General features: G+C 45.9%; 1 protein-coding gene across 1 annotated transcript; it reads right to left on the bottom strand.

Annotated features, from left to right (window-relative positions):
• Positions 1 to 546: 546 nt before the first annotated feature.
• On the bottom strand, positions 547 to 5,694 carry LOC134474634 (uncharacterized). Its single transcript, XM_063243148.1, is given in 5 exon segments — positions 547 to 683; positions 807 to 1,041; positions 2,137 to 2,574; positions 3,661 to 5,209; positions 5,318 to 5,694. Coding segments are annotated over 5 exon segments (2,736 nt in total).
• Between the last annotated feature and the right edge of the window lie 10,626 nt (positions 5,695 to 16,320).

Raw genomic sequence — 16,320 nt, 5'->3', positions numbered from 1 at the left:
ATAATATCTAAACCCCCAAGTTTTTCCGGTGATCCATGAAGGCTCTTGGGGGGTAAGGACCGTGAGTTGTAGGTTTAGGCAGGGTCCAGGTCCCTGGCTTGACTCGGCATCCCAAGCCCCACCATAACAAGTGGGGGGCTTTGGGCGAGCTCCAGTCGACCTTGAAAGACTAATGTGTTGGTCCCTTATGGTGGGTGTCCACGCAGTGGCCACCGTCTCACATCCCCAATAAGCACAGTAATATTCTCCTGGGGAGTTACAATAGGTTCTTCCCTCCACTGAAGTTGGGCATAGGTAAACACCCTGAGATGGATCCATACAGGGGGCTTGAGGGACAATATCGCAGGAAAAGAAGGCAAAAGTGGGATTACCTGATCCTTCCCATTTGTCTACCACCTCTTGGTTGTCCCACTTAATCAATGACCAGATCCAAGGGCGGTGGGGGTTAGCTATTGCAGGGGTGACTAGCATTAACATGAGTAATCCCATTATAGTCCAGGGGGTTACAATCTGGGGTCTTTGTTGGATCATCTTGCAGAAACAGCATTAAAGAGTCTTTCGGCTCAGTTTAAGTTTCAAGGGGTTATCAGACCGCTTGAGTTCCCAGGAGCTGTCCTCTGGTACTGAAGCAGGCTTTAGATGCGACGCGTGGATCCAAGAGGCGACTCCGTCAACCTTTACCGCTGTAGGAGTAGTCAATAGGACCTGGTATGGTCCTTTCCAGCGAGGCTGTAGAGTCTCTTGTTGGTGGCGCCGGACGAACACAAAGTCTCCCACTTGGTATGGATGTGGCGCGGGGAACTCACTGGGGGCGTAGGCTGAGGCCAGCTGCGTCCACACGTCCCTCTGTAGATTGTCGAGGGCGATGAGCCTGTCAGACAGGGAGGTTGGCAACAAGGCAGCATGTTCGGTTAAGGGAGTGAGGTCTCGAATGGGGGGTGGAGTGCCAAAGAGGATTTCGAAGGGAGTAAGGTTAGGGGTTTTGGCAGACGGGGTGTTTCGCGTGCGAAAAAGGGCATAAGGCAGGAGCATCGTCCAATCCTTTAAGCCAGTCTCATGAGCCAATTTAGTGAGGGTCTCCTTAATAGTTCTATTCATTCTCTCTACCTGTCCTGAGCTTTGGGGTCTATAAGCACAATGTGATTTCCAATCAATCCCCAATATGTTGGCCAGTCCCTGACTTACCTTAGCCACAAACGCCGGCCCATTATCGGACCCTATTACCTTTGGCAATCCGAACCGGGGAAATATTTCTTCCATCAACTTTTTTGTTACCATGGCAGCAGTTTCCTTTTTGGTAGGAAAAGCCTCAGTCCATCCAGAGAAGGTGTCTACAAAAACTAGCAGATATTTTAGTACGCATCGGGCAGGCTTAACTTCTGTAAAGTCCACTTCCCAGTATTGTCCAGGTCTGGTACCACGTAGCCTTTTGCCGGGGGCCAGCTTGGCAGGGTAGGCATTGGTCAATTGACATGCCTCACAATTAGCCACAACCCGAGTGGCGACCTGACGTATGGCAGTGGGGGATGCCCCCGGGAAGTCTTGGCGGTGGGCCAGTAGGCTCAGTTTTTTAGCTCCCAAATGGGTGAGCCGGTGGGCCTGTTGTATGTAAGCAGTCAGATCAGATGTTTCAGGGGTTTGGTTAATCTGAGCTTTCTCCTTTGGAGGAGTATCTTTGACATCAGTCACCAACATCTGTGAGTCTCCCATGGCTGCAGATTTTGCTGCCTGATCGGCCAGGTTGTTTCCCCTTGTGATGGGATCAGTCCCTTTCTGGTGGCTGTTACAGTGTATTATCGCCACCTTCTGGGGCAACATAACTGCAGCGAGCAATTGAAGGATTTCCTGTTTGTGTTTTATTTCTTTTCCTGCGGAGGTCAGAAGCCCCCGCTGGCAGTATATGGCCCCGTGGATATGGGCCGTTGCAAAGGCATATCGGCTATCCGTGTAAATGTTTGCTCGCTTTCCTTTGGCAAGCTCTAGAGCCTTAGTCAAAGCAATCAGTTCGGCTTTTTGGGCCGAGGACCCGTCCTCTAGTCTGGCTGTCCAGATAACATTGGAATAGTCAGTCACAGCCGCCCCCGCATACCGCTTACCTTGAATCAAAAAGCTACTCCCATCAGTGAAGTAGGTCACCTCTGCGTCGGGTAGAGGGCAATCCAATAAGTCCGGTCGTACTCCGGCCTCTTCTGCCAAGACGTCCTGGCAGGTATGGAGGACGGGTTCCGGAGCTTCTTCCGGCAGCAGGGTCGCCGGGTTGAGGGTCACCGGGGGTCCAAAAGTTATCTTGTCTTTGTTGAGCAAGAGACTCTGATAATGAGTAACTCTGGCATTTGAGAGCCACCTGTCTGGAGGCTGGTGGATGATGTTTTCTAACGTATGCGGGGCAATGATTGTTATTTTTTGTCCTAAAGTCAATTTGTCAGCATCTTTGACGAGCAAGGCAGCCACTGCGATGGCCTTTAAGCAGGGCAGCCACCCGCTCGCCACAGTGTCCAGTCTTTTCGAGAGGTAGGCCACCGGACGCCTCCATGGCCCAAAAGCTTGGGTCAGTACTCCTCTCGCTACTCCTCTCTTCTCTTCAATGAAGAGAGTAAAGGGTTTATCCACATTAGGAAGGGCCAGGGCCAGAGCGGACAGGAGAGCCCGCTTGATGGCATCAAAGGCCTGTTGGTGATCCTTTTCCCAGACAAAGGGAGATCCCCCCTTCAGTAACGGGTACAGGGGAGCTGCCAAAGTTGCGAATCCGGGGATCCACATCCGGCAAAACCCCACGGTGCCCAGGAACTCTCGTAATTGTTTTTGACTTTTTGGAGGGGGAATCTGGACCACAGTCTGCTTTCTGGCCTCAGTGAGCCATCTTTTTCCCCCTTTCAAGGAGTAGCCTAGAAAAATTACCTCTCGCTTACAAATTTGAGCCTTTTTTGCCGATGCCCTATACCCCAGGATAGCCAACTCACGTAAAAGGTCCTGAGTTCCGCTTGTGCAGTCACCCTCAGAGTCCGCAGCCAGCAGCAAGTCATCTACATATTGAAGAAGGGTGAGGTTCGGGTGTTGAGCCCGAAAGGGGGCTAAATCCTTATGTAGGGCTTCATCAAAGATGGTTGGGCTGTTTTTGAAGCCCTGTGGGAGGCGCGTCCAGGTCAGTTGTCCGGTGGACCCAGTCTCGGGGTCCGTCCATTCAAACGCAAACAAGGGCTGGCTATCTTTGTGCAAAGGCAAACAGAAAAAGGCATCCTTTAAATCCAGAACAGTGTACCAAGTCCTTGATGGATTCAACCCGCTGAGGAGATTATAGGGATTGGGTACGGTTGGGTGAATGTCCTCCACCCTGCTATTGACCTCTCTTAAGTCCTGTACCGGTCTGTAGTCATTTGTCCCGAGCTTTCTGACCGGGAGTAACGGAGTATTCCATGCAGACCGACAAGGAGTTAATACCCCTTGGTTTAAAAGTCTCTGTATGTGCACCTTAATCCCTAGGTGAGCTTCTCTATTAATGGGATATTGTTTAACTCGAATAGGGGAGGCGGTGGCTTTTAAAGTAACCACTACAGGCGGTTGCTGGCTTGCCAGCCCGAGTCCAGCCGTCTCGGCCCAGGATTCTTTAAAATCAGTTAGCCAGGCTGGGGCGATAGGCTGGGGATCCTGGTGGTCATAGAGCCTATATTCATCTTCCAGTTTTAGAGATAATACCGTAACCATAGGTTGCCCAACCTTTGGGTTACGGAATGTCACTTGAGGTCCTTGGTGCTCAAAGGAAATCTTTGCCCCCAGTTTGGTTAATAAGTCTCGTCCCAGGAGGGGAGCAGGGCATTCAGGAATAACTAGGAAGGAGTGTTTTACTTTTCCTTTGCCTAGGTCAACTGTGCGCTCAGTGGTCCATGAGCGATATTTGCTCCCGTTAGCCCCTTGAACTAACGATTTCTTAGTTGAAAGGGCCCCTAAGGGGGCCTGAAGGGCCGAATAAACAGCTCCCGTATCGACCTCGAATTCCACGGGAGTCCCCTCCACTTTAAACATTACCCTGAGCTCGGGGAGGGGGTCCGAGCCCCGAAGTCCCTAGTCTTCTTCATCTAGGGCGAGCATGGGGGCTCGGGATCGCTGCGAGGGCTGCTTTTCTCATTCCTCTTTGGCCCGTTTCTTTTTTAACTTTTCACAGTCTTTGATCAGGTGTCCTTTCTCCTTACAATATGCACATTGGTCAGGGTCTAATGGAGGGCGAATGGGCTTTCCCTTTCCTGGCTCAGGTTTTCCCTGAATAACTGTGGCCAACACCTTAGCTAATTCCTTGTTTCGTCTTTTGTCCCTAGCTAACTCTTTTTCTTCCTCTGTCTCCCGTTTATAGTAGACTTTTTCAGCTTCCTTAACAAGATCCCTCAGAGTTAGGTCTTGGAGACCATCTAGCCTTTGGAGCTTACGTCTTATATTGGGGGCCGATTGCCCTATGAAGGCCATAGCTATCGAGCCTTGTCGGCCTTCCTCCTCAGGGTTAAAAGGCGTATATCGCCGGTAAGCTTCCATCAGGCGTTCTAGAAAAACTGAGGGAGTCTCAGTAGGTCCTTGGGTAACTTCTCTTACCTTGGCCAGATTAGTGGGGCGCCTTGCGGCCGCCCGGAGACCTGCCAGTAGAGTCTGGCGATAGGTAGAAAGACGCTGCCTACCGTTAGGTGAGTTGGGATCCCAGTTGGGGCGCTTTAGGGGGAAGGAGTCATCAATCAGGTCTGGTCTCTGGGTGGGTCTGCCATCTTCTCCAAGAACAGCTTTCCGGGCTTCCAGGAGGATGCGGTCTCTTTCCTCGGTGGTGAACAGAACCCCTAGGAGTTGTTGACAGTCGTCCCATGTGGGTTGGTGGGAGAACATAACAGAATCCATTAGACCTGTTAGCTTAGAAGGATCATCAGAAAAAGGAGGGTTATTGTTTTTCCAGTTATAAAGATCTGAGGTAGAAAAAGGCCAGTACTGTAGAGCGGGCATCTGCCCTCCATCTGTCCCATCATCTATCATGGGCCCATAGGGGCGGAGAGGGAGGGCAACGACTGGATCCTCCGGCCGCAGCTTACTCCGGGTGTTCTGGGCTGGGCCTGTGGGCCCCGGAGGCGCGGGCTCGGGGCAAGCCATTGTAGGGAGAGGGGGATATAGAGGGGACGGGGGTATCGGAGGAGAAGAGGGATTCGGTTCAGGTGAAGAGGGGGCTGACGGAGAAGCAGCACTTGATCCAGACGAGGAGGCTGGAGGAGAGAGTGGGTATGGAGGAGGTTGAGTCAGCTGGGAAGGAGGAGGCCGGTCATAGTCAAGTAAAGGTAGATCAGGCTGAGACTCGGGCAGGACCGGAGCCGGGGTGGGAGGTCCTTTCAGAGCTAAAAGCTTTGGTACAGATGAGTCAGAAGGGGGAAGAAAGGGTTTTACCCATAGTGGGGGTTCCTCCCTGAGGTCCTGCCATACCAAGATGTAAGCGACCTGATCAGGGTGCCCCCTTTGCCCGGGGCGGAAGATGACGTCCTTAACTGCTAGGATGAGGGGCAGATGAAAAGTCCCCTCTGGTGGGCATCCCACAGAGAAAGTAGGCCACTCAGTCGAGCAGAAATCCTGCCACTTATTCTTCTTGACCTGCAAGGAGAGATTGTGAGCCCTCTTCCGCACCTCCGATCAATGGTCGAGGGTGAGGGACAATGGGGATGAGGTCGATTGTCCCATGATGTTCTATTGTCACAGGGCGGTTAACGCAAGCGCGGTACAAGAAATAACCAATCACGACACCCACGACACACAAGACAATCAGGCCGGCCACTTCATTCACATGCATACGCATCAGTTTCACTCCAAATGAGACACATTATAGCTTAGTGTCTTAGTGTCTATAGCACAGTGTCTCCAGATTAGCCCGGACGGACCACAGACTGGGAATCGAAATCCCCCAGATGAGTCACCTCAAAGGGTGTCTCCAAATTGGCCCAGACGGACCACATATTGGGAATCGAAATTCCCCAGATCGATAGGGAGGCCCTATCGCAGACGGTGAGCCACGGAAACCATGTGGGGCGTCCCCCAGTCACCTGGGAACAGAGTGCAAAACAGATAACAAAAATTGCCCCTAGGTCGGAGCCATTTGGCTTGGGGCGTAAACACCGGTGGATCGATCTTCAAAATGAGAAGCGATCAGTCCTACTCACCCGCAGAGCCGTTGGGGTCACCTCCCGTGAGACGTGCTTATCTCGCCAGGGCCTCCATGATGTTAGGGCTGACGCCGCAGGGAAAGAGACCCCAAGGACTCAGCTCGTAGTGAGGAGTAAAAAGTTTATTTCCATGCGCATGGGGTCCCCCAGGCAAACAAGTGCAGAGGGGCCCCGAGGGGAATTTGTGTAGGGTTTTTAAGGGTACAAGCGGGAGGCAAGCAAGTTTACAGAAGCAAATCGCATTGGTTAATATTGAGCAGCATAGGATTTGGCAGAAATTGATTGGAGGGGTTTGGGGTTGAGTAACCATGGAGACTGGGGGTCCTAGCCCAGTCACTATGTGCCCATAACAGAACAGTTACTTGTCTTACTTATCTTGTTGAGACAGAACGACCTTGCAGGTGCATTCTTTCTTTTTTTTCTCCACTCTGATAGCTCTGGGGAGTTAGGCATTTCTTTCTGCTCTGCTCTGATAGCTCTGGGGAGTTAGAGAGTTAACCCTTTTATTCCCCACTCTGGGGAGTTAGGGAGTTAACCCTTTTATTCCCCCGCTCTGGGGAGTTAGGGAGTTAACCCTTTCATTGCTGCTTTCTATAACTCGGGGAGGGGGTTATAGCAGGGGGGTCAACTCTCACAGTACCTCATATTTAGTGTTCAGGGTTATGCTGGAATGGCTGCGGACCTCCTTGAAATAGCAATTGCAGACATGTGAACCCCGAAGAAGCTGGATAGTTGAAGCAGGCACTCCAAATATTCATGCACTGCAAGGATTCACTTTCATTTTGGGACTCATCTTCTGGTTGCTGGCTTTTAGTGCTAACTGATACTACCATGGTGGCAGTAATCCAGCAGAGATTGCATGTATGGTTTGCAGGTTTGCTTCCCAAGCCACCAGAAACTCAGCAGAACCCACATCATTGTGGCATTTTCTTTCCTCCCCTGAAACATTTGGCTTTCTAAGTTTGAAAATTGAATAGACTGGGGTAGTCAAGTTTGGACCCCATGTACCACAAACAGAGCTAAAGACAGAGCCAATTACTTCCCTCCACTTGTCAAAATATGTCAAATTTGCTTGATCACCACAACTTCAAAGAAAATTCGGGGCAACTTAGAGAGGTGAATCAAATACTGCATGATTGGAATGGCTGTGGTTGTATGAGGTGGAGAGCTGCAGAGTTGGGCTGAAACTGTTCACAGAAATCCACAGGCTTGTGGTTGTCAGGCAACCACACTGGGCGGAGATTGGCTGAACATCACTGTGAGGTGGATTTTAGGCTCTAGGTGTGAAAATGTAAAAGACTGGTGTAGTCATTTTGGAACCCATAGACCTCAGACATACCAAAAGGTTTTCCAATTACTTCCCTCCACTTCTCAAAATATGTCAAATTTTGTTGATCACTACAACTGTAAAAAAAATTCTGAGGCAACATAGAGAGGCTAATCAAATACTGCATGATTGGAATTGCTGTGGTTGTATGAGGTGGAAAGCTGCAGATTTGGGCTGAAACAGTTCACAGAAATCCACAAGCTTGTGGTTGCCAGACAACCACACTGGGCTGTGATTGGCTGAGCACCATTGTGAGCTGGACTTTAGGCTCTAGGATACAAGTGTGCAGTAGGAGACCTGAGTCACAATGCTGGGCGTTTCCATGGAGACCTCAGTGGCACAGAGGACCTTGTAGGGCAAGATTTAAATAGGATGAATATTCTTGGCCTGGTATGCCACAATATTCTCTCTGAAGGCTTCACTGCTCAGAATTTGTGGATGGAAATGCTTGCCAATCTACACATAGATGTACTTTCAATGGGATATGAAATATTCCAGGGCCTGGCAGATGATCTCTGACATGTCCTATCATTGAGCATACCCTTTTCCCTTGTCATGTGTGTCATTTGGCTGAGTCCTATTCCCTAAGCTATTCAGTCAAAACTTACTGGCATCATTCACCTGCAGTATAAGAGCTTTCTGTGAAATTTCTCAGCAGAAATCCTCTGCAAGCACATAGCTTTGGATATGAGAGATAGTGGTGGAAGTTGAATTTCAAGGGCAGATATTTGAAAACAATGAAACAAGCCCCAAATAAGATCTTTACATGTTTCCCAGATGAATATGTTTGGAAATATTGGGGAAGATGGAGATCAAGACTGAGAAGAGTGCACACCCATTTCAAGGTACAAAAACCAGGGAAAAACATGGGAAAGCAAGAGAGCTGGTTAATCTGATGTAAAAATCTTTGATGATGAAAGGAAAAGTATATTCTCATGATGATTTAATCAGGCTTTAGAAGTGAAGTTCTCATGTTGGTTGTCCTATGTGTGGCCTTCTGCATTGGGCAGTGGATGCAGGACAGGAGATCTTCAAATAAATCTGGTGGAACACAAAATACTGAAAAAAATCAGCCTAAATCCTGTGTATTCCTTCCCTTTGAGAACATATATGGAGAATGTACAAAGTTTCAAAAGAGAAAATGTCTATTGGGTCATGGTTTCACCAATGAAATGGTCACATCGCATAACATTTTGAATTTTGCTTTCACACTTGCTCCTGTACCGGGCCTGAGTAAAGCAGAATGCAGAGTAAGCCTGTTCAATAGATGTGCATTCCATAAGTGGTTTTAAAACCAGTGAAACCCTTTGGACTTAGTGTTTGTATTTTATTTGTTGATTTATTTTTCAAATTGTTTGTTTTACTCTTTTTAACTATGAGTCAGGGAAGCCCTCACTCATAGTGATTTAGACCTCTCCAAAATCTCTGAAAGTATTCATGTAACAGCTATTACATGTTATAAGTTTCTCCTATTAAAACGTGAAAGACTAACAGACTCTGCCACTTTTCATCTAAATTCAGTGTTGGGCTAAATTCAGTGATGGACTTTTTACCAATCCTTTGAAATGTGTCCTCCTCTAGCCACTGGTCGTGCTCGAATTTACTTTCTTGTGAAGACAGGATTTGAGCAAATTGACACAAGTACAGTTTGCCACTACTCTGCACACCTGGATAAGTATCGAGTTCCCTAAATGGTGTGTGTTTTATTTTGATCTCTTCTCACACTTTGCTCATCCAGTTAGAACCACAGGGCTCCAGGCCATAGCGTTCCAGGCCTAAACAAGAAAATTTCCATTCCGTTTTGGGAGTTCATTCGTCTCTCATAATTACTTTTTCCACAAATGTGTGCTTAAGGAGACGCCCTGTCCAAATGTGGAGAGGCTCATTTTCATTCACTCACTTTCAGACTTTCTAAAATTTTCAGTTACTAGAGGTTTGCCCAGACTTGCCATTGTCAAGGGACAGTGCACTTCACTTGAAGTTGTGCAGTATTACTTCATGTGTCTCCATGGAAATTCCACCAATGGGAAACTCTTGCTGTAGTCATCTCCAAGTGTTGCTGCGTAAGAAAATATAACTAACAAAGAATGTGGTTTCAAGCAGAATGAGGAAAGGAGGGATTATCTTTATTTCAGTGCAGGTTGACCTTTCAAAGAAACAGTAATTCCTATCAAATAGGAGGTAAAATCTTTTGTAAAGAGACATGGACATGACACGCTCAGCTTTATGTCACTTTTTTAAAAATGCCAAGAGCACTAGAGAAATTCTTGGCTGCTGAATCGTACCTTTTTTCAAATTTCTCTTAGGTAAGACACTCCAGCTTCTTCAAACCATGGTACTGTTCCTTCCATGTAACAAACCAAAGGAAAAAACAAAATAAATTAAAACAAAACCCATGAAATAACATTTGAGAGCACACAATTGCTCAGCAGGCCCATGTAAACACTATTCAAGAAGCTAGAGGTACAGAAGCCTCAACTTCAGCCCATGGCCTGAAGTTTTGTCTCTATCATGGCTCCTCAATTCCCTGGCATGTGCACATTAACTCATGAATCTTTACACATTTCCTTTTCAAATGCACATTTTCCAATATATTTGAACCCTGTTCACCTAGGCAGTAATCATCCAAGGACACACCAGAGGAAGGGCAGCCACCCCCTTGCCTGGGGCCTTGGAGCTTATCACAATAGAAATGGACACCTGAACAAGGGGAGCCAAAACAAAGAGAGGCATATTCCTAAAGCCTGAAGCACAGAAGCTACCTATAGACCAGTAGTGGGATTTCACAAATTATGTAAGAATCTCTGTGCACATGCTTGGCATGGTCGCTCATGCCTATAATCCCAGCCATCTGGGGGCTGAGGTTGATGGATGCTTGGGAGTTCCACTCCATCTTGGGCTAAGAATTTATCTCAAGGCCTCTTTCAACAACTACATAACATGTTGTTTCCAAAAAGAGGACAACAGAAACCTAGACACACTTGGTCCAGGTCCCTGGGTTCACTACACGAGTTGTGGAGTTTAAATATTCCATGCCATGAGAAAATACCTGGGATTTTTAGGGAAAGGGGCATTTGCATCCCGTTTCGAAGGGTTTCCCTTTCACCATGTTACATTTGAATTCTGGGAAGACCTGCTGGTGGTAAGCTATCTAGTATAATGTTGGATTAGGTATTGAGCTATTACCTCATATTTAGTGTTCAGAGTTATGCTGGAATGGCTGCGGACCTCCTTGAAATAGCGATTGCAGACATGTGAACCCTGAGTAAGCTGGATAGTTCAAGCCGGCACTCCAAATATTCATGCACTGCAAGGATTCACTTTCATTTTGGGACTCATCTTCTGGTTGCTGGCTTTTAGTGCTAACTGATACTACCATGGTGGCAGTAATCCAGCAGAGATTGCATGTATGGTTTGCAGGTTTGCTTCCCAAGCCACCAGAAACTCAGCAGAACCCACATCATTGTGGCATTTTCTTTCCTCCCCTGAAACATTTGACTTTCTAAGTTTGAAAATTGAATAGACTGGGATAGTCAAGTTTGGACCCCATTTACCACAAACAGAGCTAAAGACAGAGCCAATTACTTCCCTCCACTTGTCAAAATATGTCAAATTTGCTTGATCACCACAACTTCAAAGAAAATTTGGGGGCAACTTAGAGAGGTGAATCAAATACTGCATGAATGGAATGGCTGTGGTTGTATGAGGTGGAGAGCTGCAGAGTTGGGCTGAAACTGTTCACAGAAATCCACAGGCTTGTGGTTGTCAGGCAACCACACTGTGCGGAGATTGGCTGAATATCACTATGAGGTGGATTTTAGGCTCTAGGTGTGAAAATGTAAAAGACTGGTGTAGTCAAGTTTGGAACCCATAGACCTCAGACATACCAAATGATTTTCCAATTACTTCCCTCCACTTCTCAAAATATGTCAAATTTTGTTGATCACTACAACTTTAAAAAAAATTCTGAGGCAACATATAGAGGCTAATCAAATACTGCATGATTGGAATGGCTGTGGTTGTATGAGGTGGAAAGCTGCAGATTTGGGCTGAAACAGTTCACAGAAATCCACAAGCTTGTGGTTGCCAGACAACCACACTGGGCTGTGATTGGCTGAGCATCATTGTGAGCTGGACTTTAGGCTCTAGGATAGAAGTGTGCAGTAGGAGACCTGAGTCACAATGCTGGGCATTGCCATGGAGACCTCAGTGGCACAGAGGACCTTGTAGGGCAAGATTTAAATAGGTTGAATATTCTTGGCCTGGTATGCCACAATATTCTCTCTGAAGGCTTCACTGCTCAGAATTTGTGGATGGAAATGCTTGCCAATCTACACATGGATGTACTTTCAATGGGAAATGAAATATTCCAGGGCCTGGCAGATGATCTCTGACATGTCCTATCATTGAGCATACCGTTTTCCCTTGTCATGTCTTCATTTGGTTGAGTCCTGTTCCCTAAGCTATTCAGTCAAGACTTGCTGGCATCATTCACCTGCAGTATAAGAGCTTTCTGTGAAATTTCTCAGCAGAAATCCTCTGCAAGCACATAGCTTTGGATATGAGAGACAGTGGTGGAAGTTGAATTTCAAGGGCAGATATTTGAAAACAATGAAACAAGCCCCAAATAAGATCTTTACATGTTTCCCAGATGAATATGTTTGGAAATATTGGGGAAGATGGAGATCAAGACTGAGAAGAGTGCACACTCATTTCAAGGTACAAAAACCAGGGAAAAACATGGGAAAGCAAGAGAGCTGGTTAATCTGATGTAAAAATCTTTGATGCTGAAAGGAAAAGTATATTCTCATGATGATTTAATCAGGCTGTAGAAGTGAAGTTCTCATGTTGGTTGTCCTATGTGTGGCCTTCTGCATTGGGCAGTGGATGCAGGACAGGAGATCTTCAAATAAATCTGGTGGAACACAAAATACTGAAAAAAATCAGCCTAAATCCTGTGTATTCCTTCCCTTTGAGAACATATATGGAGAATGTACAAAGTTTCAAAAGAGAAAATGTCTATTGGGTCATGGTTTCACCAATGAAATGGTCACATCGCATAACATTTTGAATTTTGCTTTCACACTTGCTCCTGTACCGGGCCTGAGTAAAGCAGAATGCAGAGTAAGCCTGTTCAATAGATGTGCATTCCATAAGTGGTTTTAAAACCAGTGAAACCCTTTGGACTTAGTGTTTGTATTTTATTGGTTGATTGATTTTTCAAATTGTTTGTTTTACTCTTTTTAACTATGAGTCAGGGAAGCCCTCACTCATAGTGATTTAGACCTCTCCAAAATCTCTGAAAGTATTCATGTAACAGCTATTACATGTTATAAGTTTCTCCTATTAAAACGTGAAAGACTAACAGACTCTGCCACTTTTCATCTAAATTCAGTGTTGGGCTAAATTCAGTGATGGACTTTTTACCAATCCTTTGAAATGTGTCCTCCTCTAGCCACTGGTCGTGCTCGAATTTACTTTCTTGTGAAGACAGGATTTGAGCAAATTGACACAAGTACAGTTTGCCACTACTCTGCACACCTGGATAAGTATCGAGTTCCCTAAATGGTGTGTGTTTTATTTTGATCTCTTCTCACACTTTGCTCATCCAGTTAGAACCACAGGGCTCCAGGCCATAGCGTTCCAGGCCTAAACAAGAAAATTTGCATTCCGTTTTGGGAGTTCATTCGTCTCTCATAATTACTTTTTCCACAAATGTGTGCTTAAGGAGAGGCCCTGTCCAAATGTGGAGAGGCCCATTTTCATTCACTCACTTTCAGACTTTCTAAAATTTTCAGTTACTAGAGGTTTGCCCAGACTTGCCATTGTCAAGGGACAGTGCACTTCACTTGAAGTTGTGCAGTATTACTTCATGTGTCTCCATGGAAATTGCACCAATGGGAAACTCTTGCTGTAGTCATCTCCAAGTGTTGCTGCGTAAGAAAATATAACTAACAAAGAATGTGGTTTCAAGCAGAATGAGGAAAGGAGGGATTATCTTTATTTCAGTGCAGGTTGACCTTTCAAAGAAACAGTAATTCCTATCAAAAAGAGGTAAAATCTTTTGTAAAGAGACATGGACATGACACGCTCAGCTTTATGTCACTTTTTTAAAAATGCCAAGGGCACTTGAGAAATTCTTGGCTGCTGAATCGTTCCTTTTTTCAAATTTCTCTTAGGTAACACACTCCAGCTTCTTCAAACCATGGTACTGTTCCTTCCATGTAACAAACCAAAGGAAAAAAACAAATTAAATTAAAACAAAACCCATGAAATAACATTTGAGAGCACACAATTGCTCAGCAGGCCCATGTAAACACTATTCAAGAAGCTAGAGGTACAGAAGCCTCAACATTCAGCCCATGGCCTGAAGTTTTTTTTTTTTTTTTTTTTTTTTTTTGTCTTTTTCCTTTTTATCGGTACCAGGGATCGAACTCACGACTGCCTGCTTGCAAGGCAGGTGCTTATGCCGCTGAGCTAAATCCCCAGCCCCCGCTGAGCTAAATCCCCAGCCCGGCATGAAGTTTTGTCTCTATCATGGCTCCTCAATTCCCTGGCATGTCCACATTAACTCATGAATCTTTACACATTTCCTTTTCAAATGCACAGGATACAATATATTTGAACCCTGTTCACCTGGGCAGTAATCATCCAAGGACACACCAGAGGAAGGGCAGCCACCCCCTTGCCTGGGGCCTTGGAGCTTATCACAATAGAAATGGACACCTGAACAAGGGGAGCCAAAACAAAGAGAGGCATATTCCTAAAGCCTGAAGCACAGAAGCTACCTATAGACCAGTAGTGGGATTTCACAAATTATGTAAGAATCTCTGTGCACATGCTTGGCATGGTCGCTCATGCCTATAATCCCAGCCATCTGGGGGCTGAGGTGGATGGATCCTTGGGAGTTTCACTCCATCTTGGGCTACGAATTTATCTCAAGGCCTCTTTCAACAACTACATAAGATGTTGTTTCCAAAAGAGGACAACAGAAAACTAGACACACTTGGTCCAGGTCCCTGGGTTCACTACACGAGTTGTGGAGTCTAAATATTCCATGCCATGAGAAAATACCTGGGATTTTTAGGGAAAGGGGCATTTGCATCCCGTTTCGAAGGGTTTCGCTTTCACCATGTTACATTTGAATTCTGGGAAAACCTGCTGGTGATAAGCTATCTAGTATAATGTTGGATTAGGTATTGAGCTAGTACCTCATATGTAGTGTTCAGGGTTATGCTGGAATGGCTGCGGACCTCCTTGAAATAGCGATTGCAGACATGTGAACCCCGAGGAAGCTGGATAGTTCAAGCAGGCACTCCAAATATTCATGCACTGCAAGGATTCACTTTCATTTTGGGACTCATCTTCTGGTTGCTGGCTTTTAGTGCTAACTGATACTACCATGGTGGCAGTAATCCAGCAGAGATTGCATGTATGGTTTGCAGGTTTGTTTCCCAAGCCACCAGAAACTCAGCAGAACCCACATCATTGTGGCATTTTCTTTCCTCCCCTGAAACATTTGGCTATCTAAGTTTGAATATTGAATAGACTGGGATAGTCAAGTTTGGAGCCCCTGTACCACAAACAGAGCTAAAGACAGAGCGAATTACTTCCCTCCACTTGTCAAAATATGTCAAATTTGCTTGATCACCACAACTTCAAAGAAAATTCGGGGGCAACTTAGAGAGGTGAATCAAATACTGCATGAATGGAATGGCTGTGGTTGTATGAGGTGGAGAGCTGCAGATTTGGGCTGAAACTGTTCACAGAAATCCTCAGGCTTGTGGTTGCCAGGCAACCACACTGGGCTAAAATTGGTTGAACATCACTGTGAGGTGGATTTTAGGCTCTAGGTGTGAAAATGTAAAAGACTGGTGTAATCAAGTTTGGAACCCATAGACCTCAGACATACCAAAAGATTTTCCAATTACTTCCCTCCACTTCTCAAAATATGTCAAATTTTGTTGATCACTACAACTTTAAAAAAAATTCTGAGGCAACATATAGAGGCTAATCAAATACTGCATGATTGGAATGGCTGTGGTTGTATGAGGTGGAAAGCTGCAGATTTGGGCTGAAACAGTTCACAGAAATCCACAAGCTTGTGGTTGCCAGACAACCACACTGGGCTGTGATTGGCTGAGCATCATTGTGAGCTGGACTTTAGGCTCTAGGATAGAAGTGTGCAGTAGGAGACCTGAGTCACAATGCTGGGTGTTGCCATGGAGACCTCAGTGGCACAGAGGACCTTGTAGGGCAAGATTTAAATAGGTTGAATATTCTTGGCCTGGTATGCCACAATATTCTCTCTGAAGGCTTCACTGCTCAGAATTTGTGGATGGAAATGCTTGCCAATCTACACATGGATGTACTTTCAATGGGAAATGAAATATTCCAGGGCCTGGCAGATGATCTCTGACATGTCCTATCATTGAGCATACCGTTTTCCCTTGTCATGTCTTCATTTGGTTGAGTCCTGTTCCCTAAGCTATTCAGTCAAGACTTGCTGGCATCATTCACCTGCAGTATAAGAGCTTTCTGTGAAATTTCTCAGCAGAAATCCTCTGCAAGCACATAGCTTTGGATATGAGAGACAGTGGTGGAAGTTGAATTTCAAGGGCAGATATTTGAAAACAATGAAACAAGCCCCAAATAAGATCTTTACATGTTTCCCAGATGAATATGTTTGGAAATATTGGGGAAGATGGAGATCAAGACTGAGAAGAGTGCACACTCATTTCAAGGTACAAAAACCAGGGAAAAACATGGGAAAGCAAGAGAGCTGGTTAATCTGATGTAAAAATCTTTGATGATGAAAGG

Source organism: Cavia porcellus, unplaced genomic scaffold (genome assembly GCF_034190915.1).
Source record: "Cavia porcellus strain 051 isolate PalLab524CR breed Dunkin Hartley unplaced genomic scaffold, mCavPor4.1 scaffold_34, whole genome shotgun sequence".
In the NCBI taxonomy this organism is placed as follows: Eukaryota; Metazoa; Chordata; class Mammalia; order Rodentia; family Caviidae; genus Cavia; species Cavia porcellus.
The sequence above is the reverse complement of the archived record's forward strand: the minus strand, read 5'-3'. Positions and strand labels throughout refer to the sequence as shown.